Source organism: Chamaea fasciata, unplaced genomic scaffold, assembly GCF_029207755.1.
Source record: "Chamaea fasciata isolate MVZ Bird 193981 ecotype frontalis unplaced genomic scaffold, bChaFas1.0.hap1 SCAF_15, whole genome shotgun sequence".
NCBI classification, from domain to species: Eukaryota; Metazoa; Chordata; class Aves; order Passeriformes; family Sylviidae; genus Chamaea; species Chamaea fasciata.
Window position 1 is genome coordinate 1,444,976 of NW_027094100.1, and position 21,671 is coordinate 1,466,646.

The 21,671-nt window shown below is 50.6% G+C and overlaps 2 protein-coding genes across 2 annotated transcripts; both read left to right on the plus strand.

Annotated features, from left to right (window-relative positions):
- Nucleotides 1-3,873: 3,873 nt before the first annotated feature.
- Nucleotides 3,874-10,171, plus strand: IL12B (interleukin 12B). The gene is made up of 6 exons (XM_066197377.1): nucleotides 3,874-3,958; nucleotides 5,067-5,342; nucleotides 5,998-6,115; nucleotides 7,002-7,195; nucleotides 7,898-8,040; nucleotides 10,049-10,171. The coding sequence occupies exons 1-6, from the start codon at nucleotides 3,874-3,876 to the stop codon at nucleotides 10,169-10,171; spliced, it is 939 nt and encodes a 312-aa protein (XP_066053474.1).
- Nucleotides 10,172-17,236: 7,065 nt separating this feature from the next.
- LOC136297439 (ovomucoid-like) lies at nucleotides 17,237-21,553 on the plus strand. Its single transcript, XM_066197341.1, has 4 exons — nucleotides 17,237-17,324; nucleotides 19,373-19,404; nucleotides 19,697-19,824; nucleotides 21,050-21,553. The coding sequence occupies exons 1-4, from the start codon at nucleotides 17,270-17,272 to the stop codon at nucleotides 21,093-21,095; spliced, it is 261 nt and encodes an 86-aa protein (XP_066053438.1). The 5' UTR covers nucleotides 17,237-17,269; the 3' UTR covers nucleotides 21,096-21,553.
- Nucleotides 21,554-21,671: the final 118 nt, after the last annotated feature.

Here is a 21,671-nt window from a genome sequence, read left to right on the forward strand (position 1 = left end):
GAGCCTCCTCCTGCTCCTCACTCCAAAACGTGCTCTTGGAACGAGGACAAGCAGGAGAGCCGGGAAATGGTGCCCGACCTCCTCTGAGCCGCCCTCAAAGGGAATCGGGGACCTGGAGGGGACAGCTCTGTCCCCTGGAATGCTTTGGACCCCTTCGGAAGAGCCCTTTGGAGCTCCACGTGCTCCATCCTCTCCCTGACGCAGGTCTCGGGTGTGTCCGCAATGGACCCACAGCCCCCTGGGAGCCAGATCCGGCATTCGGGATGTGGAGGGAGCAGCTTTTCCCTTGCCCGGAGCCGCTCCCGGAGCTCCGCCCGTGCCCGGCTCTGCCGGGAGCTCCGGCGCCGGGAATTCCCGTGTTTGAGGAGCAGGTTGGGCACTCCGGGATGGGCACCGAGTCATCAGGGCCACCCGGGAATGCGGGGCCCGGGGTTGTGTCCTGCGGGATGGGAAGGAGTGACAGCTCAGCAGCCAGAGGTGAGCGGCATCCCACTGAGATCACATTCCTTACTTGTCCCCAGCCTGGAGGGGCAGGACACAGGGACTGGATGACGGGATCTGGGCAGGGCGAGGAGACACTGACATTGCTGGCACAGGGTGCCCAGAGCAGCTGTGGCTGCCCCTGGATCCCTGGCAGTGCCCAAGGCCAGGCTGGACATTGGGGCTTGGAGCAGCCTGGGACAGTGGGAAGTGTCCCTGCCCAGGGCGTGATTTAAGGTGATTTTTGAGGTCCCTTCCAACCCAAACCATTCTGGGATTCTACAGCAAAGGATCAGGCAGCATCACTCCATTCCTGGCTTCTGGCACCGTAACTGCTGCCCTGTGGGAATCCTGCCCGTGTCTCTCCGTTAATTCCTCAAGTCTGTCAGGTTGAGTTTCAAACCTTTTTTTTTTTAATTTATTTTTTTAGCAGTGTATTTCGGTTTGCCTGGCAAATAATGAGAGTATTACATTCACAAACAATAAAAAAAGAAATCCACAGAGTCTTTCCTCGTTTTCAAAGCCCATGTAGAGCACGGGGCTCTCCTTGTGCCCGAGGTCTAAAAGGAACATCAAATTCAGATTATATTTTAAAAACTGCAGCACAATAATGTGCAAACATCAGGTATCTTTAAGATAGAACTAATTGTTTATTTTTTGGTTGGCTTAAGTCTCAATTGGTAGAACAAACACCACTCAAAACCAGCAATTAAAAATTAATATCCCCTTTCCTTCTGATTGATGTGGGAGCTGGGATTAGAGGTCACGTAATTATCTCTCCCATGCTTATCAGCTAGAAGGAGTTTGAATTTATTGAACTTTCTCTTTCTGTCTTCATTCTGTGATTCCCATCAGCCGCTTCTGGAAGTTCATTTGGTCTCTCTTCACTCTTCCTCTGGGATGAAGAGACCGAAGGAGAGAGAGAAAACCAGCGAGGAAAGGGAACGACTCTGGCAAACCATTAAAGGTCGTTGTACTATCTCACTATTTCATTTCCTCGTCGAAGTTTACCTGGGACTCGCACGTATTTTTTTGTTGTTGGTTTTTTTTTTTCTGGCTGCAGCCGTGGCCCAATATAAAATAGGAACTGGGGCCACGTGTCGCAATCCTGTGGTTGTGCGGTGGCAGCGAGCGTTTATAAGGCTCCCCGTCCCCTGCAGACTTTGGGACCAGAACTTGGCTTCCTCCACATCCCAGAGCCAACCTCCAGCTGCAGCTCCAGCCAGAGGCTGCCCAGGAAAAGGTGAGAACTCTCTTTTTTTTTCTTTACTCAGCTGTCAGGTAAACGGAATGAAAATTTCACGTTATTTCTTTGGGAGTGGGTTGAAGCAGTTCTTGGGACGTTTTCCTCAGGGCACTGTTTGTGTCCTCATCACGTTTAGCACACGCTGTACACATGTAAATACTCCTGGAGTTGTAGCCTGTGTCACCAGGCAATAATAACACTTTTATTGGACCAGGATTGATGTTTCTGAGCTGGGAGTGCTGCCAAACTCCTTCTTTTTTTTTTTTTATGGCTGTTCTGCTCTATTGGCCTGGAGCTCCACTGGAGCTGGGGCTGCCTCAGAGGAGGTGCAGAGGTTCCTTCCTGCCAGGAATCCTTTGGAGATTCCCAGTGAAGGAACCTGAATCATGAAGCCCAAGGCAGGAGAAATTTTCTGATTTGGAGGTTTTAATTGTGACGAATGGAAGAGAAGGCACGAGTCCCACCGCTCTCCCCCGGCCTGAGCTGGTGTTTTGATGTTTGGACGTTCAGTTTCAGGTTTATGAAGTGTGGTGATGCATTTCATGTTCCTGTGACAGAAACCAGCGGCTTTCAGAAAGTTGCCAAATGAATCTTTCTGCTGGAAATTCCAGCTAATCCTGCCCCGAAATCTAAGAGTGCAACGAAGCAGGGCACTGCTAATAGGAGATTATACATTTTAGAGCTTTTTCCCGACCTAAACGATTCTTTAATTTCTGTCCGATGATACCTGGCTTTTCCCTGAGCCCTGTGCCCCTCTCTGAGCACAGCAGGAGCTGCTGCCTCTCCTGGACACTCTCCAGACACTTGATTGTGACTCCTGCTCCTGTCGAGGGCTGGGTACAGATCCAAAGGGCACTGGGTGATCTGTGACCGGGATTTAGGATGCTCAGAACAGCAGGAGCTGCAATAGGACCTGGTTTGCACACTCTGCTCTCAAGGAATCAGGAGGACTCCCCCCTTTCATTACAAAAAGGATGGCTGGGGAGGAAAAAACAACCCAAACCACTTCATTTTGTGGTTTTCACCTGCATTCAGCCTCCCACTGTAGTTAGAATAGATACTCACCGTCTCTTTCCTGAAGAGATCCTGCATCTGTTAATTTGGTTTACTCTCCAGTTTAAAGAGGTCTGTCTGGGAGCACATCTAAATAACTGTTATAGAAGTTTTAATGCAAGTTATGGCAATGTTTGGCAAAGGTGTTTGGGGCTTCGTGGGGAGTTCTGGTGGTTTTTGGAACAAATTCAGGACAAATATCCATTTATATACTGGACATCCAGCAGCAGTGATCTCCACTCCCAGCCCTCCCTGCAGACAGAGCTGTGGCTCTGAATCCAGGAGGAATTTTGCCTGAAATTGTTCCCAAGCTCAGACTGTGAGAGCTCAGGGGGTACCAGAACCAGGATTGAAGCTGGAGCATCCAGGGAAGTGCTGGCACCAGCTCTGCACTGAGCGCTGGCCCTGCTGTCACTGGGTCAAGGATGATGGAGACAAACCCCAGCAAAACCCTTCAGCAGCTCCTTGGCTTTGTCCGCAACCCTTTGTTTTAATGGAACTGCTGAGGAGCTGAGCCAGACTCAGGCTTTGGATGGGTGGAACTCGCTGCCCTTTGACCCTTTAGGTCATGGGGAATCATGGAATCACCGAGGCTGGGAAAGAGCATTGGGGTCACTGAGCCCCAGCTGTGCCATCCCCACCCTGTCCCCAGCCCAGAGCTCTGAGTGCCACCTCCAGGAATTCCTTGGGCACCTCCAGGGCTGGGGATCCCAGCCTCCCTGGGCAGTCCCTTTCCTTTCACCCAGGGCCTTTTCCACGGAATTGGCCTCACTGGACCAAGCAGGGCACAAGGAATATTTAAGGAGGGAGCAGCCCAGACCCGCTCACACAATTCCCTCGGAGTGATTCCTCCTCTCAACTGCCTTGCCATGACAATCCCACGTGGATCAAAACCGTGGCCCCAGCTCCAGCACAAACCTGAGATTCCCCTTTTAGGGAGTCCCAGAGTTCTCAGAACGGGAAGATCAGCTCAGCCCTCTGTGATTGAATTTGTGTCCTTGTCACCCTGCCCAGCCCCAGCCTGAATTTGGAGCACACTCAGCCAACCTCAGTGAAGTTTAATAATGTTTTATTTCTTTTTTCTTCCCCTACAGATGTCTCAGCTCCTCTGTGCCTTGCTGCCCTTGCTTTCCTTTGCTGCCCTACTGGAAAGTGCCCAGTGGAAACTGCAGGAAAATGGTAAGGAAGTCTCCACTTAGCCGCACCTGCAACTTTGGAATTCTAATTGTGGCCACTAGCACGGAATTTGTTAACTCCAGGGCCTTAGGCCAAGGCTATATGTTTATTTGTTTGGCAATAATTAATTTGAGGTAATGGGAAAATATTTAAAAGTCCTAAAATGTCTTCCAACAGCGTGTTTGCATTAGCAACTGTTTTATTTCCTATTCCTTCTCCTCGTGTTCACAATCTCAGTCACACAGCCTGAATGTAAAAGCTGTGACTTAGGGAACAGCCCTAAAATAAAGCAAGGGAAGGATTAATTGTGAAAAAGAAAATCTGTTTCCGAGTAAAACCTAGAAATAGTTTATCGGCTTCTCTGGCAAAGAACTCGAATGTAAATCCATTTATAAAAATACGGGGTAGGTAACAAACGATTCTTTGGAATAATTTATCAGAAAATGGGGTAAATTCAGATTGTCCTCTCGTTCATTGACTTTCCCCCATACCTTTACATTAAAAAGGAATGTTTATCCTGGGGGTTCCCTGGGAGGGATCTGATGCTGAAAACAGCAAATCTGTTGGCGAACACCGAGAGTAAACTCTGAGTTTGAAGGTTCACTTTGCCTGTGTCTGGAGGGACTCTGGGAGACTTCCAAACTTCCCAGAGTGGAGCGTTTTCTGCCAGTTTAGATTCCACGTTTTGGAGGTTTCTCAGTGCTCCTCCTCAGAGCCCCCTGGGATTCACCCAGAGCTCCCTGGGGATGGAGCTGAAAGAAAAGGCGCAGCCTGAGCTCCCCCTGGTCCCTGTGAGCAGCTCCTGTGTCACAATAGGACACGAAATAAAGGAGCTTGACTCCAGCCAGGAGGCAGCAGAAATCAGGTTTATTTACAGCTCGTTCAGCCCTTTTATAACACGCTGGGCTAAAAGTCACATTATTGGTCCATAGGGCTGACACCTCTCCCACTGGCTCAGGAACAGAAATAGCCAACAGCACCTGTTGTCATGGGAAAGGAATATTTACACGAGGTTCTTTTGGGAGAAAGAAAAACTGTTGAGAAGATTGCCTTGGGAAGAGCTCAGCAATTCTCAGGTCCCCACTCCTGATTCTCCCTTTGCCGTTCCCAGTGTTTGTCATAGAATCCCAGTGGGACGCCAGGGCCCCGGCCAGCACCGTGGAGCTCACCTGTGACACCTCTGAGGAAGCAGTTTACTGGGAAAAGGGCTTGGACTGGAAGAGGGAAGGGAAAACTGTGACTGCTGCAGTGAAGGAGAGCCCAGACGCCGGCAACTACAGCTGCTGGAGCCAGGAGAGCAAAGAACTGCTCAGCTCCAAATTACTCCTCATCACCAGAATCGACTCCCAGGGGAGGATGATGAGGTGGATCCTGAAAAGCTTTGAAGGTACGGCCCTAAAACGCCGGGCTTGGCTCCGGGAACACCTGGGAAATGTCCTTGCCAAGGGATTCTCTCCAAAAGCTTTGCTGACAGTGGCAGGAAAATCATCTCTGCTGTGGCTCTGGGCAGTGCAGCTGATGAGCAGCACAGGAATTGGGTGCTGTGGGATTTATTTGGGATTCTCTGGGGCTGATAGGGTGGAGGCATGGGAGGAATTGGTTTGGGAAACCAGGGCAGGACCCGGGGCAGGGCTGGAGCGGTGCCAGGGCAGGTTGGGGTTGGGTTTTGGGAAAGGTTCTTCCCGCAGAGGGTGCTGGCCCTGCCCAGGCTCCCCAGGGAATGTCCCCAGAGCTCCGGGAGGGCTGGGACAGCGCTCCAGGGATGCCCAGGGTGGCATTTTGGGGATCTGTGCAGTTGGACTCCATGATCCTTGTGGGTCCCTTCCAGCTCAGGAGACTCCAGCATCCTGAGATTTGACAGAACCAGGGCCTGGCCCGGGTTTGAAGTGCTCTCATTGGGGCCTCACTCATCTGAGTCTCACGTTTGAGTCCCTCGTGGTTCTGCCAGGGAGCCTGCGAATTGATGAGTTGTTTCTCTCTGCCTTGGCCATCCTGTCAAGGAAGAGTCAATAACTCCTGGTTTTCTTCCTTTCTCTGTCCAGAGCCCAAGGATACCTTTTTGAAGTGTGAGGCAAAGAACTACTCTGGAATTTTCTCATGTTCCTGGATGACAGAAAATAACAGCCCCAATGTGAAGTTCAGCATCAGAAGCCTGAACGAGTGAGAGCTTGTGCTTCCCTTCCCAGCCCCACAGAGCAGCCCTTGGGGTTACTCTGGGTGGGATTTTAGGCTCTCAGGGACACGCAGATGGGGGGAGATCCCTTTTGCCAAATCCGAACATCCCCAAAGTGTTTTGAGTCATTTCTGGGCCAAAGTTAACTTAATAAGGGCACGGAAGTGGCTCAGAAATGAACAAAGCCTTGAAAAAGGAAAGAGTCCAAGAGGGCTGGAGGAGCCACTGGGTAACTGAAGCCACAGCAAAGCAGCTGGTGGAGGGCAGGGGGGAAGTGGAGCCGGGGCAGAAAGAACCACAGCTGCCGGGGCAGAGGGGAGGGGGAGCTGCCCCCAGTGCGGAGCACAGGGCCCCCGGCCAGGCTGTGCTGAGGGAAATGCGCGCTGGGAACCCTGGGGGGATTTCCTGCCTCCCACTGCTCCTGGGGGGGTTCTCCAAAACAGGGAGTGCTCCAGCAAAGGTCACTGCAGCCTGCTGAAGGGGAAACGGCTGCCCAGGGGTGCAGGGGGCCGGGAGCACAAACGGACTGGGGCAGTGCTCTGCTAGCTTTTGCTCTTTGCTTCCCAGTGGAGACTCCCTCGTTTCTTCGGCAGCGTTTGGGAGAGGGCAAAGGGACTGAGGAGGAAAGTGGAGCTTGCCGTGGGATGGTGGGAATGAGAGATGCCGGTTTAGGTTTAACTATTAATCCCCTCTGCTGAGGCTGGGATTTGACGTCAGGACGTCCCAGAGGGAATGTGACAGCTCCCACTGACCCTTTTCTGCAGCAGACAGAGCGCAGGCTAAGCAAAGCCTTTCCTCACCGAATGCTGCTGCTCTGGCGGCACATTCCCAGCACCAAGCAGCATTCCCAGTGCTCCCCCTGCTCTGTTGCAGCCCCCAGGGAGACGTGTCCTGCAGCAGCCCCGTGGCCCTCACCCAGGGGGCCCTGACCACCTTCACAGCCCAGTGCCACAAGGAGAACTTCTGTCCCTTCGCTGAGGAGCACCAGCCCATTGACATGGTCCTGGAGGTCATTGATGAGGTGGAATACGAGAACTGCACCACCAGCTTCTTCCTCAGGGACATCAGTGAGTACCCAGGAGCGGGGGTTAACTCTGAGCCCGGCTTTGCTGCTGCCCGGCGAGGTCGGGGCTCAGCCCTGGCAATCCCTGCCCTGTGCCCTGTAAATGTCCGCCAGGGCCCAGTTACAGGAACGGGGGATGCCAGGCCAGGGGAGGATGAGGAAGTGAAGCAGCAGCTCGTGACCTCCAGTGCCCCCACGCCCACAGCTCCCCGAATGTCCCCGAAGGATGGACGTGCTTGGGAAGGGCTCTGGGGGACAAGGCAGAGGATAACCCCGCTGGCTGCTCTCTGGGAACCGCTTCAGGCTGTGGATGTTTCCCTCCTCGGCCGTTCCTGCATGGGCAGCCAGGGCGGGTTCACAGAAAGGGTCTCAGAGGGCTCCGAGTTGTGGCCACAGGGCTCAGGAAAATCCGGCTGCATCCTGGATTAACAGAGGTTTTCCTAAACGCGTGAATGGGCAGCCTGTGTGTCCAGCAGAGCCCTCTGCAACCCTCCAGGCCAAAAAAAAAGGAGGATCTTATCCAGACTGAGTCTGGGAATGTGCTTGAATTTCCACAAAAAGCACCTGAGGCAGTTATTACACCTCAAGTTCACTCCTCTCTGAACCTGGAGGCTCCCAAAGCTCATTCCCATAAAACCATCACCAGTAACACCCCAATATCTGACACTGAGTTGTTAATATTAACTCCCTCTGTTCTCTCTTGCAGTAAAGCCTGACCCCCCCCAGTGTCAGTACGTGGCCAGCAACGGGACAGTGACCTGGACATACCCCAGGACCTGGAGCACCCCAAACTCCTACTTCCCCTTGACTTTCAAGGTCAAAGTGAGAAGCACAAAGAGATACAGAAAGGTAGAAACACAACCTTTGAGACACAATTTTCTTGCCTGAAGAGTACGAATAATTTAAGTTTTGTAGGCAAGAATAATGAACTAAAATTAAAAAAAAAAAAAAAAAGGGGCAAATTCTATCCTGGCAGAAAAAGCCTGTCCCAGGTGCATGAGCAGGAAGATCCCTGAGGGAGCTGAGGACAGAAAATCCTGCCCAGCATTGCATGGTTGTGTTTACTAATCCATGAGGAGGCTGTGCAGGGCCTCATGTGGGAAAATCCCGATTTCCAAACCCAGAAGCCCAGGATCTGTGACACCAATTTCCCCATCCCTTGTCCACACTTGGGCAGCTCAGACTTTGGAGGCGAATTGGAAATAAGAGATCAGGGGCTCACCTGGAAGCATGTCTATGGAGGCTCTGCTCTTTTCCCCTCGGTTCCCAGTTAATTAAGGGAATTAATGAACCGTGACAGGGTTAAATGTCCGAATTGCTCTCGGCCACACAACGGCCTGGCTCGGGAAAGGACTGCGACCCCCGAGCCCCAGCGCTGCCCTTCCTCGGGCCAGCGCTGAGGAAAGCAGACAGCTGGAGCGGTTATCCCGCTTCTCCAGGGGATGAAATCCAAGCCCCAGGGAATGTCTTCCCGCTGGGGACGGGATCCAGCCCGCACCAGCAGATGGGGCCGTTCCCCCGGTGCTCTGCCCCTGATTTTGGCTGCCTTTGGAGGGAATCTCTGGGGCCGGGATGTTTCCTGTGCCACCGCGAGCGCCCAGTGCGGATTTCACCCATCCTGAGCAGGAGCAGCTCCTGGTTTTTAGGGTTCCCGCGCTGGGAGAAGGAGGAAAAAGAGAAAAAAAACCCCAAACCCAGATAAACAAACGACTCCTTTATTTAATGAGTGTTTAGATTTGGGGTTTGGATCGTTTATAACACCAAACTCGGTGGGTTTGGGTCCTTCAGAGCACCAAGCTCAGTGGGTTTGGGTTATTTGTACCCTCAGTGGGTTTGGATCTCTTTGGCACACCAAGCTCAGTGGGTTTGGATCTCTTTGGGACACCAAGCTCAGTGGGTTTGGGTCCTTCACACCCTCAGTGGGTTTGGATCTCTTTGGCACACCAAACTCAGTGGGTTTGGATCTCTTTGGGACACCAAGCTCAGTGGGTTTGGATCTCTTTGGCACACCAAGCTCAGTGGGTTTGGATCTCTTTGGCACACCAAGCTCAGTAGGTTTGGATCCTTCACACCCTCAGTGGGTTTGGATCTCTCTGGGACACCAAACTCAGTGGGTTTGGGTTATTTGTACCCTCAGTGGGTTTGGATCTCTTTGGGACACCAAGCTCAGTGGGTTTGGATCTCTTTGGCACACCAAGCTCAGTAGGTTTGGGTCCTTCACACCCTCAGTGGGTTTGGATCTCTCTGGGACACCAAACTCAGTGGGTTTGGGTTATTTATACCCTCAGTGGGTTTGGATCTCTTTGGGACACCAAGCTCAGTGGGTTTGGATCTCTTTGGGACACCAAGTTCAGTGGGTTTGGGTCCTTCACACCCTCAGTGGGTTTGGATCTCTTTGGGACACCAAGCTCAGTGGGTTTGGATCTCTTTGGCACACCAAGCTCAGTAGGTTTGGGTCCTTCACACCCTCAGTGGGTTTGGATCTCTCTGGGACACCAAACTCAGTGGGTTTGGGTTATTTATACCCTCAGTGGGTTTGGATCTCTTTGGGACACCAAGCTCAGTGGGTTTGGATCTCTTTGGCACACCAAGCTCAGTAGGTTTGGGTCCTTCACACCCTCAGTGGGTTTGGATCTCTCTGGGACACCAAACTCATTGGGTTTTTGGGCCATGAGAACACCTCCCTGGGTGCCCCCTGAGCTTTCCAGCTGTTCCTGCTGAGCTCAGGCTCTCCCAAGCCCCAGGACTGTGGGAGCCTTTGGGACACCAGGCCGGGGTGGGGGCTCGGGACCCTCTCTGGTGCCTCGGGTGGCCTCTGTGCCTGTTCCCCACGCTGAAGGAGCTGTCCCTGTCCCAGGTGTATGACACTGAGGAGCAGTCTGTGCAGCTGCCAGCCCCGGGGCCAGCAGAGGTGTGGGTGCAGGCCAGGGACCGCTGTTACCTCTCCTCCTGGAGCGAGTGGTCCTCGCTCTGCAGGTAAGGACACACCTGGGGGGGCTGCAGCTCCTGCTCTGGGGAGGAACCAAGAGAATCCCCGTGCAAATTTACACGGAAATTGAATTTCTGCTGTTGTTTCACAGATAACCGGTGGGGGATCCAGGAGGGAGGCAGAGAAAGCAAAGAATGAATGAGCACAAGAACCCAAGCACAATTAGAAGGAAAGTTCCCATCTGAGAATCTTAAGAAGCCATAACTTGTCTATTTTTTGTACCAGTTGAATGTGGTCCTGATTTTGGCAGCTCCTAAACTCCCCAGATTGCAGTTCCACTTTTTGCATCCATCATGTTACATTAACATGATTTCCACAGGTTGCTGGCAGCTATCATTGTACGTCCTGCATATTATTATTATTATTATTATTATTATTATTATTATGCCATTATTTATGCCATATTTATTTGGTTCATATTTATTTATTTATTCATTATTTATTTATCTATTTATTTATTTGTCAATTATTTATCTGTTTAGTGTTTTATTTATTTATTTATTTGTGTATTTATTTATTTATTGGCTTGCAAGGCCAGTGGGTGGCAGTTGCAGTTCAAACCCCTGCACGGGGTAACTTAATTGGAAAGTCACTTCCTGAAAGGACTCTTTGAATATCCCATTATTTAATGGTTTAGTTCTTTATTTAATATTGATTCGTAATTATTTCTGTGGCACCGGGCAAGCGCAGAAGGCCTTGGCTGCCTGAGCAGCTGGGTGTGGGGCATCCATCCTCATCCTCCAGGATGTTGGAGTGCAGGAGGACTTGCAGGAATTGCAGCTGCAGAGCCCTGGGGATGTTTGTGCCAGCTCCCTGTGCCCACAGCTGCTGATGCCCAGCTGGAGAACTCTCCCTGAGAGACCCACGGAGCTGGAGCCCACTGGGAGCACTGGGAGCACTGGTGTGAAGGCAGCTCTGAGCCTCCTCTCATCCCTCAGGAGCAGGAGAGGAGCTGGGAGCTGCACTGATCACCTCCCACACAACCTTTTCGTGGCCCTTTTCCCATGGTTTTCCATGATCCAGCTGTGCCCAGGGCCATCTCCTGCGGTGGAATTCGGAATTTCACGGCAGTGAAACGAATTCCACAGGAAGCCCCCAAGGGCCCCCAGGGCAGCTGAAATTGCATCCCAAAAGTGTATCAACCCCCCCCCAGGCCCAGGTGGGAACTGGGTTTGTGGGAATGTCCATGAGCTCGTGAAATCAGACTTTTGGAACTGAGATTTTTATAGCCCACGTCGCAGCACCTCGTGTTGGCGTGTTCACAGAACCTCGGGGAAAACTCCTGCTCTGAGCTGTGACAGAGTGAGGGCCCAGCTCTGGGAGGAAGCAGAAGCATGAGTTGAAACCTTGGAGTTTTTCATGGAATCCTGGAGTGGTTTGGCTTTGGAAACCTTAAAGCTCATTTGTTCCAGCCCTCCCGCTGTCCCAGGGTGCTCAGAGCTCCGTCCAGCCTGGCCCTGGACACTTCCAGGGATGGATCCCTTGTCAAAACACTGAGCCCTGACTTCCAGGAGGGAAAAATCCTCTGAAATATCCTTGAGGATTCTGGCCTTCGCCTCTGATACAGAATCACTGACATTAAAATCCTTCATTGCAACCATGCTTCCTTTTTCCCAGTCTTGGGTGGTCATTTAAAGGTATTCAAACATTGAAAATGTGTGAAGTATCTGATATTTCAGAAAAGTGCTGATAATTTATTTACGAGTCCTGTTAGTATTTATTAAGTTTACATGTTTTATTTTGGCTACAAAGGCAACTTACGTGCTTGTTTACAAAGGAGCTAATAATAAACACACCGAGAACAAGAAAATTTGGATTATTTGTGATCTTTTAAGAATGGTTTGTGTCACTCTTCACTGTTGTACCAGAGGATCAGACACTAGTCCTGTCTCCATGTCTGCAGGGCAAATTAATTATAATTAATAATAATTAATTATAATTAATAATACCAAATTCCCAGCCTGTAAAACTGCAGAGGATGAGCCAGGCAAGGGCCCAGGGTGTGAGTGCAGGATCTGCTGAGCCCTGGCCTGCAGCAGGAGAGGAGAACTCTGGGGTTCTTCGTGCTCTCCAGCTTTGGACTGAACCTTCCTGACCCTCAGGGTTTGAACCTTGGCACCCTTGAAAGCAATCCCTGAAACCTCCCCTGAGCTCAGGCCCGGCCCAGCCTCCATCCCTGGAATATTCACCTGAACCTGGTATCCTGACAGAGCCGAAATTGATCTTTGCCCCCAGGATGTGCCTTCCTGTGCCACAAAATGAGAGAAGCCTCCCCAGAGGGTTCCTGGTGTGGACTGGGAGCATCCAGTGGCTGAGTTTCTTCAGGAAAATAACAAAGCTCAGCTCAGAAGTGCCCCTTCCTCTGCAGGAATCAGCTCGTTGCCAGCCGGCTGAGCTCTTGAGGTTGGCTTTGCTCCCCAGTTACCCATTTCCTGGGCATTCCATGGATCCAAGTGCCTGTGAAGGTCTCCTCTGGGAATTGTCAGGCTCCCACCTCGGTCTAGATTGGATAAAAAGCAAAAAAATATTCACTGTGGTGGCTCCACAGGCAGGAGATCACTCTCTAACACGCTCCATCCACCCGAGAGCATCGTAACTGATGTGTCAGTCACTCCTTGGGCTTCTCTGCCTTCATTCCTCCCCTTGTTACACCATAAATAATCTGCAAACCTCTGGATAACTGTCAAATGCACAGACTCAGGCTGCACAATGTACAAAAATTATCTCCACCCCCCCCCCCCCCCCAAAAAAAAAAATTCCAATCTTTAGATTGCAAAATCCAAGCTCCTGGCATAAATTTTTAGATCCAATTTATTCCTGAGAGAGGAGAATCGTTGACTGTATAAACCCCAGATTTTTCTGGCATAAAATTTTAGATTCAATTTATTCCTGAGAGAGGAGAGTCGTTGACTGTGTAAAACCAAGATTTTTCTGGCATAAAATTTTAGCTCCAATTTATTCCTGAGAGAGGAGAATCGTTGACTGTATAAACCCCAGATTTTTTTCTGCCGGGCCGGCTCCTTTTTCCAAGCGCCACCGTTTCCTGGGAAGGGGCAGCTCCTGCAGCTTTCGATTCGTGCCCATCACTCAAGCGCCGGCTTTGGCTTCTGCTGCCACACCTCCCTGAGTGTGCTGGGAGCAGAGCCTGACTAATCCCGCCCAGGGCTTTCCGTGGGTGCCGCTCAGCTCCAGGAATGCCTGACAGATCAAGACTCGGTGCCCTTAATGAGGCACTAATTGGTCGCTGTCGGGATTTGCTGTTCCCCCAAGAGCTTCAGCCCCTGCAGCTGGGCAAGCCGGCACCTGCCGGGAGCAGAACGGGGGAAAAGCTGCTGTTTGATGAGGGGTTCTGCCGGAGAACACAGATTTCGGATCCGAACGCTTCATATCCACCCCTCCTCCGTGCTGATCTTCCTCCCACCCCTCTTCTTCATCAGTTGTAGCATCTCTTTTAGAAAGGTTTTATTTCTAATAAAGAGAAGACCAAGGCACGTCCTCCAAGCTTGTTGCGAGCCGTGAGAAGACCTCGCGACCCTTCTTGGAACGTCGCTTTGATTGACTTCGGTGTGACAGGACGGCAAAGTCAGTCCAAACACGCGGGAACTGCATCCTCAGGCCGTTTCAAAGCCGTCCTGTTCAAAGCCCGTCCGGCGGAGGCGTTCAGCCGTTCATACTTTGTTTTTGCGCAGAATCAACTCCGAGCCGTCAATGACACCGAGCGAGGATCCCCGAGCGGCCTGCAGGACACCGCGCACCACGTCCCCGAGGGATCGAGGGATCGGGAGGCGCAAAGGAGAACAAGAGATCAGCTCGGGCCTTGGCACAGCCTGCTGGGTTCGTTTTTCATTTCTGAGACCTTCGGCAGGCCTCTGGCTCGGCATGAGCGCTGGATAAAGGCTCCTTTGATGTCACCTGCCCCGGGCAAACACCCGAGGCTTTGGCGCAGCCCCAACCCCTTGGTTCCCAAACCCTGCGTTGTGCAAGATTTCAGAATCTGCTGCTTTGATTGCGGCTGGGCGGACAGCCGCCCTCCCCGGGGCCGGGGATAGAACCAGCCCGGGATGGCCCGGGTGGGAGGGGAGGTCCCACCGTCACCCTCCTCCCGGGGACAACGTGGGGTTTATTTTTCTCACCTTTTCCACGTGCTCTTTGTCAGCTCTGTGGATGCCCCGCTTGGGAGGTTCTCCACGGATGGGTGGGAGCGCGAGTTCCTCCTCTGGAATGCAGCCAGGGAACATCCTCCCATGCACTTGACTAATGACCTGCTGCAGCAGCATTTTTGGCATCCCAGCGGTGCTCCAGAACTAAAAGCAGTCTGAAGTTTGGAGTAAATAATAATTGGGAACATTTTCGCACCCTCAGAAAAAACGCACACTAATATTTTACCGCGTTAACATCATGGAATTGCTTTTTCTTCTTCGAAAGATCAACTTGGAGTGATAAGAATTTGGGAAAAAAACCCAAGATATAATGGCAAAGGTAGAAAATTACGGGAGGTCCACAATTAACCTACAGATATTCATGGCTTTGCTGACGAGGTCGAAATTGCCCTCGCAATTCTTCAATATAAACGATTTATTTACCATTTTTACCCTAAATTTCAGAACGAGCTCAGCAATTAGGCCTCACTGACCCAGCTTTGGGAGGCAGCTATTCCTACGCACATCCAAACGTTTGTTTCCCAATGAACCTCTTTTTTTTTTTTCACAGGAGCTCAGGCCACTCCGTTGTGGTGTTTTACCACCCACGTTTGCTCTGTCAAAGGTTAATTTACAAGGACAAAGACACCCCAAGGTCCCTGAAAACGCCGGGAACACTTGACATTCTCCAGTGGGAACGGCAGAACCAGTTCCATTGGAGTGGCCCACGGAGGTCACCCGGCTGCCCACGCCCTCGGTGGCCACTTTAGATCAGCCCCATTTTCAGTATCTCCCGAGATCTCTGTGGGTAAACCGTCTCCATGGTTGACTCCTCTCGTTGTGAAATTTGTTTTGCTCCCGTCTAATTGGGATTTCTCTCCCTGCAATTTGCTCTGTTGCCTCTTCCTTTCACTCTGCAGCTCCAGGAGGGCTCTGGCTCCTTTTTCCTGTCACCAACGAGCTTTTTCCTCTCCCTCCAAACAGAACCGACCCCTTCACCCAAGTTTTCCTCCCTGTTTCACCCCCCTCCACACCTGGTGCTCCCTCAGTGGCTCTGACCCAGCGTTTCAGTGCCTTTCCCTGCCAGGGAGCCCAGAATTGTCCCGGAACAGCAGCTCCAGCCTCGCCAGAGACACCTCGGGAATGATGGACTGAAATCCGAGTGCAGAGCTGGAAAATCTTCCCACATGAACAGAGCAGAGAGGTTTGTGTTCCCTGAGAGGGATGGGATGGATGGGGTGGGGTGGGGTGGGATGGATGCTGGGGCTGCATCCCACGGGACCCTGGGCTGGGGCCCTTTCCTCATTCCGGCCTCAGGAGCTGGCAGGATCTGTCAGGCTGCAGTTTTACGCTGCCAGGACATCGCTGAGAGCTGTGTGTGCTCAAAACTCTTCAGATCAGGAGGAACTTCCTGATGGTTTGGGTTTTGCTCCTCTTGCCTAATTGCTCATAATTGTCCATCAACCAGGGACGTGTCCTGAATCCTCCCCATGAGTTCCTGCATGTGCCCTGCCAGGCTCGTCCCCAGAAAAGCTCCCCAGGACACAGAGTCACCGACAGCCCCAAGCAGAGGGATCCAGTGGAAACCCCACCCTGCCTTTTGTCCTCTCAGCCTCACAGGAACACGTCCAAATTAAGGAAAAAGAAAAAAAAAATAAATTAGGGCATTAGAAAAAATAAAGTTCCAGGCCTCCAGCTCCAGCCAGATCTTTGCCCAGCCTGGAATTTGGATTTGATGGCATCTCATGTTTTACATCCCGTTAAATAATGAGAAATTAAACCTTTATTAATTACCTATATTCTTTCAGGACAAAATTATTCATTATCCCTCTTGGGATGGGGGAGAGGGGCCCAAGGCTTACCTGACCTCCTGAAATCTTTTCTGCAGGAGCTTTCAGACCCTCATTCTACTGGGATAAACACCTCTGACCCCCAATCCTGCCCGGGGAGAAAGCCCTGGGCTACCCTGCAGTGAGGGAAGGTGATCACTGAAATACTGGGATTTGTGGGAATACTGTGGGAATATTGTGGGAATTGTGGTGGTGTGCAGGGATTTTTCCTGCCGGGATTTTTGCACGTTTCGATGGCAAATCACTAAGAAGAGAAGGCAATTCTGGAAGGGTGGCTTGAAACCGAACTATCACCTCCAAACTCCACACGACTCTGGATTTATGAAAGTTAAACGTCAGAGCTGAGTGTCCCGTTGGGTGTCCCCCACGGCTCTGCTATAAAAGACAGAAATCGCTGCCTTGTGGTGAAGTTAAATGCGGGGTTTGTCGAAGGAATCCCTCGTGTTGTGCTGGACACAGGGCCGTGGGAGCAGAGGGGCAGAGGAATCTCCTGCTGTGTCCATGGCTGAGCTCAGGGGATGCTCAGGGGCTGGGAATCCTCTCTTGTCCTGGCCAGGCAGTGCCACGGGGTGTCTTTGCTGCTTCTCCCAAATCGTTGGTTCTGATCCCAAACTGGGGACACTGGAGAGGAGAAGGAACCCTGGGGAACGCTCTGGGCTGGCTGTGGAGGGCTTTGAGCAGAGCACAGATTTATTTCCCGGAGCAGCTGAAGGGTTCGTTCACAACCAGAGCTCAGGAACAGCCCCAAAAGAAGAATCGAGGCCTTGTGGGATGGACATTTTGGCAAACACCCGGGCAGGATTCTCCCTCCCTGGGAACTGCGTTCAGCTGGAGTCCCCATGGCAATAACAGAGCCCCCAGCCCTGAGTCAGAGCCTGCCTGCTGGGGCTGGAACAGTTAATTAGGCTGGGTTTAGGCACGAACAATCCCTGCTCCATCAACACCCTGCACAGGACACATCCTATTGACTCTGCCCTGGGCACCACCTTCCCTAATTACCTGCGGAGGGATTTCATCACCGGTTCGTGGCTATAAAGGGCTCCCGAGCGCCGTGGGGACAGCGGGGACACCGCAGGGACAGCCCAGGGTCGCCGTTTGCCATGAAGGTCACGGGCACCGCGGTGCTCCTGGCGCTGGTGGCTCTGTGCCTGGCACGTGAGTGATTCCCTCCCTGTTCCTCGGGGTTTTCCTTCTGGGAGGTTCTCTGCGCCGGGTGGGAGGGAGAAAATTGGAGAAAATTGGATTTTTTTCTATTTTAAATCCTGTTATTTGTCGCCATAATGATGTGTTCCCCGGCTGGGGCTGGGGGGGATGGAAGCTGCTCCTTGCTGGGGGTAACTCGGAGCTGTGTTCTGTGACTCAAAAGAGCTGTGGCGCCTCAGAACCGCCCGGTTTTAGCGATTTATTTTTAAATTTTGGGCTGAGAAGGGAGCTGGGTGCTGGTGAGGTCCTTCCCCTGCCAAACTAACCCAGGAGGGGACAGCTGATGATGCTCAGGCCACATAAAACAGCTGAGACTCACATCTTTTAAATCTCATTTTTCCAGGCTGCAAGGAGATTTGAGGGACAGGTTGCTCTATAAAATAGGGATCTGGGAGGAATTCCTTCAGCTTTTACTTGGCAATTTTGTTTTTACTAAAAACTTGCAGTGAAAACGTATTTTTAGAGGAAAAAAAAATAAGTGCATTTAAAATAACTGAAAGACTCTGCAGGTAGTATAGAAGTTAAAAAGCATTATGAGCATTAAAGATGCAAAATAATGAAAATGTTAAATGCAAGGTTATGAAGCAAAAGAATCTTTTGAGTAGCTCTGGAAAGGTTGCTTTGAAATTTGCCTCAACCCCAAAATTCTTATGAGAAACAGCAGTTTAAATGAGATGCGATGGAAATAATCCATTCAGTGTTTCATCAGCTGCAGGAAAATAAATAAATATTCTTTCCATTAGAACTCCAGGAAACCTCTTCCTTGAACTTTCTGGTTTATCTTGTCGGCTTGAAAACTTCATGAATCAACATTTTCTGAGCCACACCTTTTCTGCATTCACAGAGTTGCTCCTGAAAGGTTACCAGAGGGAAAAAAAACCCAAAAAAATACCATCTGAATGTTTGGGGGAAATGGAATAAATCGAATCCAATTCCAGAATAATGAAATCTCAGTCAAACCTCTGGTGACAGAGATGGAAACTTGACCTGGAGCTTCATTTCTGCTCGTTTTCTTTACCCTGAACAGCTGTAGTTGATGTGAGGATGGAAACAGGTTTACAAAAGGAAGTTTTTGTGGAAAGTTTAACCTTTGAAGACCAAAAAAAAAAAAAAATCCGAATTTAATCCCCAAAACAAATGTTAGTGCTCTGCTCCAGAACACATTTGGAAAGTTTAACCTTTAAAGATCAAAAAAAAAAAAAAAATCCAAATTTGATCCAAAATACAAGTGCTAGAGAATAAATTCCTGCTCCTTCTGCACAGAAGTCTCTCCCTGGAAGCCCCAGGATGATGATTATGGGACAGCAGAGGGACAAATACATTCCTAAAGAAAGGCAGAAATGTGTCAGCGGCGTGGAGCCACGCCAGGGAGCTGATTACTTTGTGGGAGGTGTAATTAGCATTGTTTGGAAGGAGCTCCCCGAAGCCCCGCCTGAGAACAGGGCTCTGCTCCAGAGGAATGTGGTAAAAACAGGAGCCAGTCAGCTGAAAATCTGTATTGAAACAAGGGGAAGCACTTCCTAGAGTGGGGTTATGAGCCAAATTGTGTCATCGTTGTCATTTGGAGTTAATGTTGTGTTCTAATCCTCATTATTGACAGAAAACACCCATGTGAAAGGGACGTGGGGTTTGCTCACACACGGCTCTTGATAAGCTCAGGAATTAAACCCCAGCCATGCTCAACCACCGGTTAATGCTGCACGTTAAATATCAAATGAGATTATGAACATTAAATATAATATTGACTCCTGGGTTTGTGGTGAACAATGGCTCCATCCCCTGCTCCAGCAAAGGCTGTTCCAGCAGGTGACAGAGGTTTCCAAGGTAAATAATGCACCAAAATCCACCTGTTCACTGGGTTCTGACCCCTGGGCCTCATTAAACACCACCAAGCTCTGTTGGTATTGACATTTCAGCAGGTAAAAGATTACACTGCTGAGTGAAGTTTGCACCTGAGTGTTTATTAACTGTGGCTCTTCGTTCTCTCTTCTGTGCTTCAGTTTCCACTGCAGATGCTGCCCCGCAGGATGAGGTGAGTGATTTCCTTTTGTCCTGGATAAAAATATATAATATGAGGTAAAAAAAAAATTATACTATAATAACATGAGGTCAGCAAATAAACATGTCAAACTTTTTAATTAAATGCTGCCAATTCATTGAGAATTTGGAGCAGGCTGTGCTGCTCCAAAGCATGGGCCGAAATTCGATCTATTCCTGATTCCTGTGACGCCTGGCTGGCCGTGCTGCTGCAGTGGCCCCAAACTCGAGCCACTCCTGATTTCTGTGTGTGGAGGATGTGGGACTGGAGGCTGCCCTCGTTGCAGGTGGACTGCAGCGAGTACAGGAGGCTGGAGACGGGGAGGCCCATTTACTGTGAGAGGCTCTACCAACCCTTCTGCGGCTCCGACGGCAAGACCTACAACAACAAATGTTCCTTCTGCAAGGCTGTGCTGTGAGTACTGAGCTGCCAGCACCCCTGAGGGAGCCAAAGGCCGGGATGGGCTGAGTTAGCTGGGATTTCCACTCCACAAAAGTGCTGGGCTTTTGGGGTTTTTTTTAGGCTTGTTGCTTCTCTGCTCCTTTGCTTGACCTTTACACAATAATTGTATCTCTCACTGATAACGTCCCACTGATGTAAAAAAAAAAAAAATGATGGTGATATTTGGGTGAGAATTCCCTGTTTTGGTAAAACAGGGGACTAAAAAATGACCCGGATATTCAGGCCTGAACTTCCTATTCTGGCAGGAATTGTGAAGTTGGACACTAAAAAATCACTTGGAACTTCCTATTCCGGCAGGAAGCGTAAAACAGGGACTAAAAAAATCACCCAAATGTTTGTCTGAGGAACTTGCAGCAGCCACTGCAAAGTTGAACACTAAAAAGTTATTCCTATTTGTGTGAGGAATTTGCAGGTACTGTAAGATTTAGTCACTAAAAACGACCCTGATATTCGTGTGAGCGGCTTCCTATCCCAGCAGAAACGGGAAAACTTGGGCAGGGAAGAGTCCAAGGAGCAGCACAGGCCTGACAAAGCCCCTGCACCCAACTCAGGCCGCGCAGAAATTCAGAAGTGGCACTGGAAATACCTTGGGTTTATGGATAAAACACGTAATTTTGCAAGGAAAGCTGTTTCCTTGCTGTGAAGGTTTATGGTGTCCCCACTGTTGGTGAAGGGTTTCAGAGGATTTTGGTGCACCACGTTGACGCCTTGGGAGGCTGCCTAGAACTGAGGCCGGACGGAATTAAAGGAGTAAAGTGGGAATTTATGAAAAGGCCTTCAAAGGATGCACCTTGGGAAATGCAAGAGCCCGGCCAGGGCTACACCCAAGATGGACTTTGAGTCAGGAGTTTTCACACTTTTATAAGTTTTGATCCGTTTGCACTTTGAGGTTTTTTGCCCAGTTACAGCCGCAGGTGATGCAGTCCCAGTTTGCTCCCCTCAGTTCCCCGCTGTTTGCGCTTTTTGGGGCTGAGGCTGCAGCGGTGCCCTCGGCTGTGGGGCTGGGAAAGGATTGTTCCGTGTGACTGAGCTGCGGGGAGAACTCGCTCACACTTTATATAGAGTTCAGAGTTCCGCACCAATGCAGTGCAGAACCTGGACAACACGACATTTAAAACTTAAGGCATCACTCCCAACGTGAAGTTTTCCATTTTTTTTTTTTTTTTCCCCCGGGCAGGAGGAGCCGAGGAGCGCTGCACGTGAAGCGGGCGGGGAAGTGCTGAGGGAGCGCTGCTGGCGGTGCTGAGAACAGCTCCTCGCTGCTCCCGGGATTCCCTCCACACTGACCCCTTCCCGGGATTCCCTCCACACTGACCCCTTCCCGGGATTCCCTCCTCCCTTTTCCCGGGATTTCCTCCGTCCTGCCCGTGCCAACCGCAGCCCGAGGAGAATTCCCGGCTCTGCTCCAGAGCTGGGACACACACTTCTGTCCTTGCAGCGCAACTGTTCCTTTACACGAGGTCGGTTTTACACCAGCCCTCCGACAATGTCCCAATCCCTCCCCTCTGCTGATCGAATGTTTTCTTTTCTTGACCCAGAAACTTTAGCAGATTTTTTTTTTCTTCCCCCCAAAGGGTTCAGCTTTCCCTTCGACTCTCCCCGTTTTGTTGCTGAATTTTAAACGCTTGTTTCTCACCCCTCTCTGTACAGTTCTGGTTCCTGTATGGTGTTCAGCTACCCAGCGTGCTTGTTTATTAAAATAAACCTTCACTCTTTTGTGGTTTTTTTGTCCACGGTGAACTTTCTAGAGAATTTATTGCATCCATGACCAACAATTATTGCCCAAATTACAGAAGAGT

Coding starts and splice junctions, on each gene's coding strand:
- LOC136297439 (XM_066197341.1), top strand. CDS start 17,270: ATGAAGGTCACGGGCACCGCGGTGCTCCTGGCGCTGGTGGCTCTGTGC. Junction 19,405..19,696: donor ATGCTGCCCCGCAGGATGAG/GTGAGTGATTTC, acceptor CCCTCGTTGCAG/GTGGACTGCAGCGAGTACAG. Junction 19,825..21,049: donor TCCTTCTGCAAGGCTGTGCT/GTGAGTACTGAG, acceptor TCCCCCGGGCAG/GAGGAGCCGAGGAGCGCTGC.
- IL12B (XM_066197377.1), top strand. CDS start 3,874: ATGTCTCAGCTCCTCTGTGCCTTGCTGCCCTTGCTTTCCTTTGCTGCC. Junction 3,959..5,066: donor GTGGAAACTGCAGGAAAATG/GTAAGGAAGTCT, acceptor TGCCGTTCCCAG/TGTTTGTCATAGAATCCCAG. Junction 6,116..7,001: donor AGCATCAGAAGCCTGAACGA/GTGAGAGCTTGT, acceptor GCTCTGTTGCAG/CCCCCAGGGAGACGTGTCCT.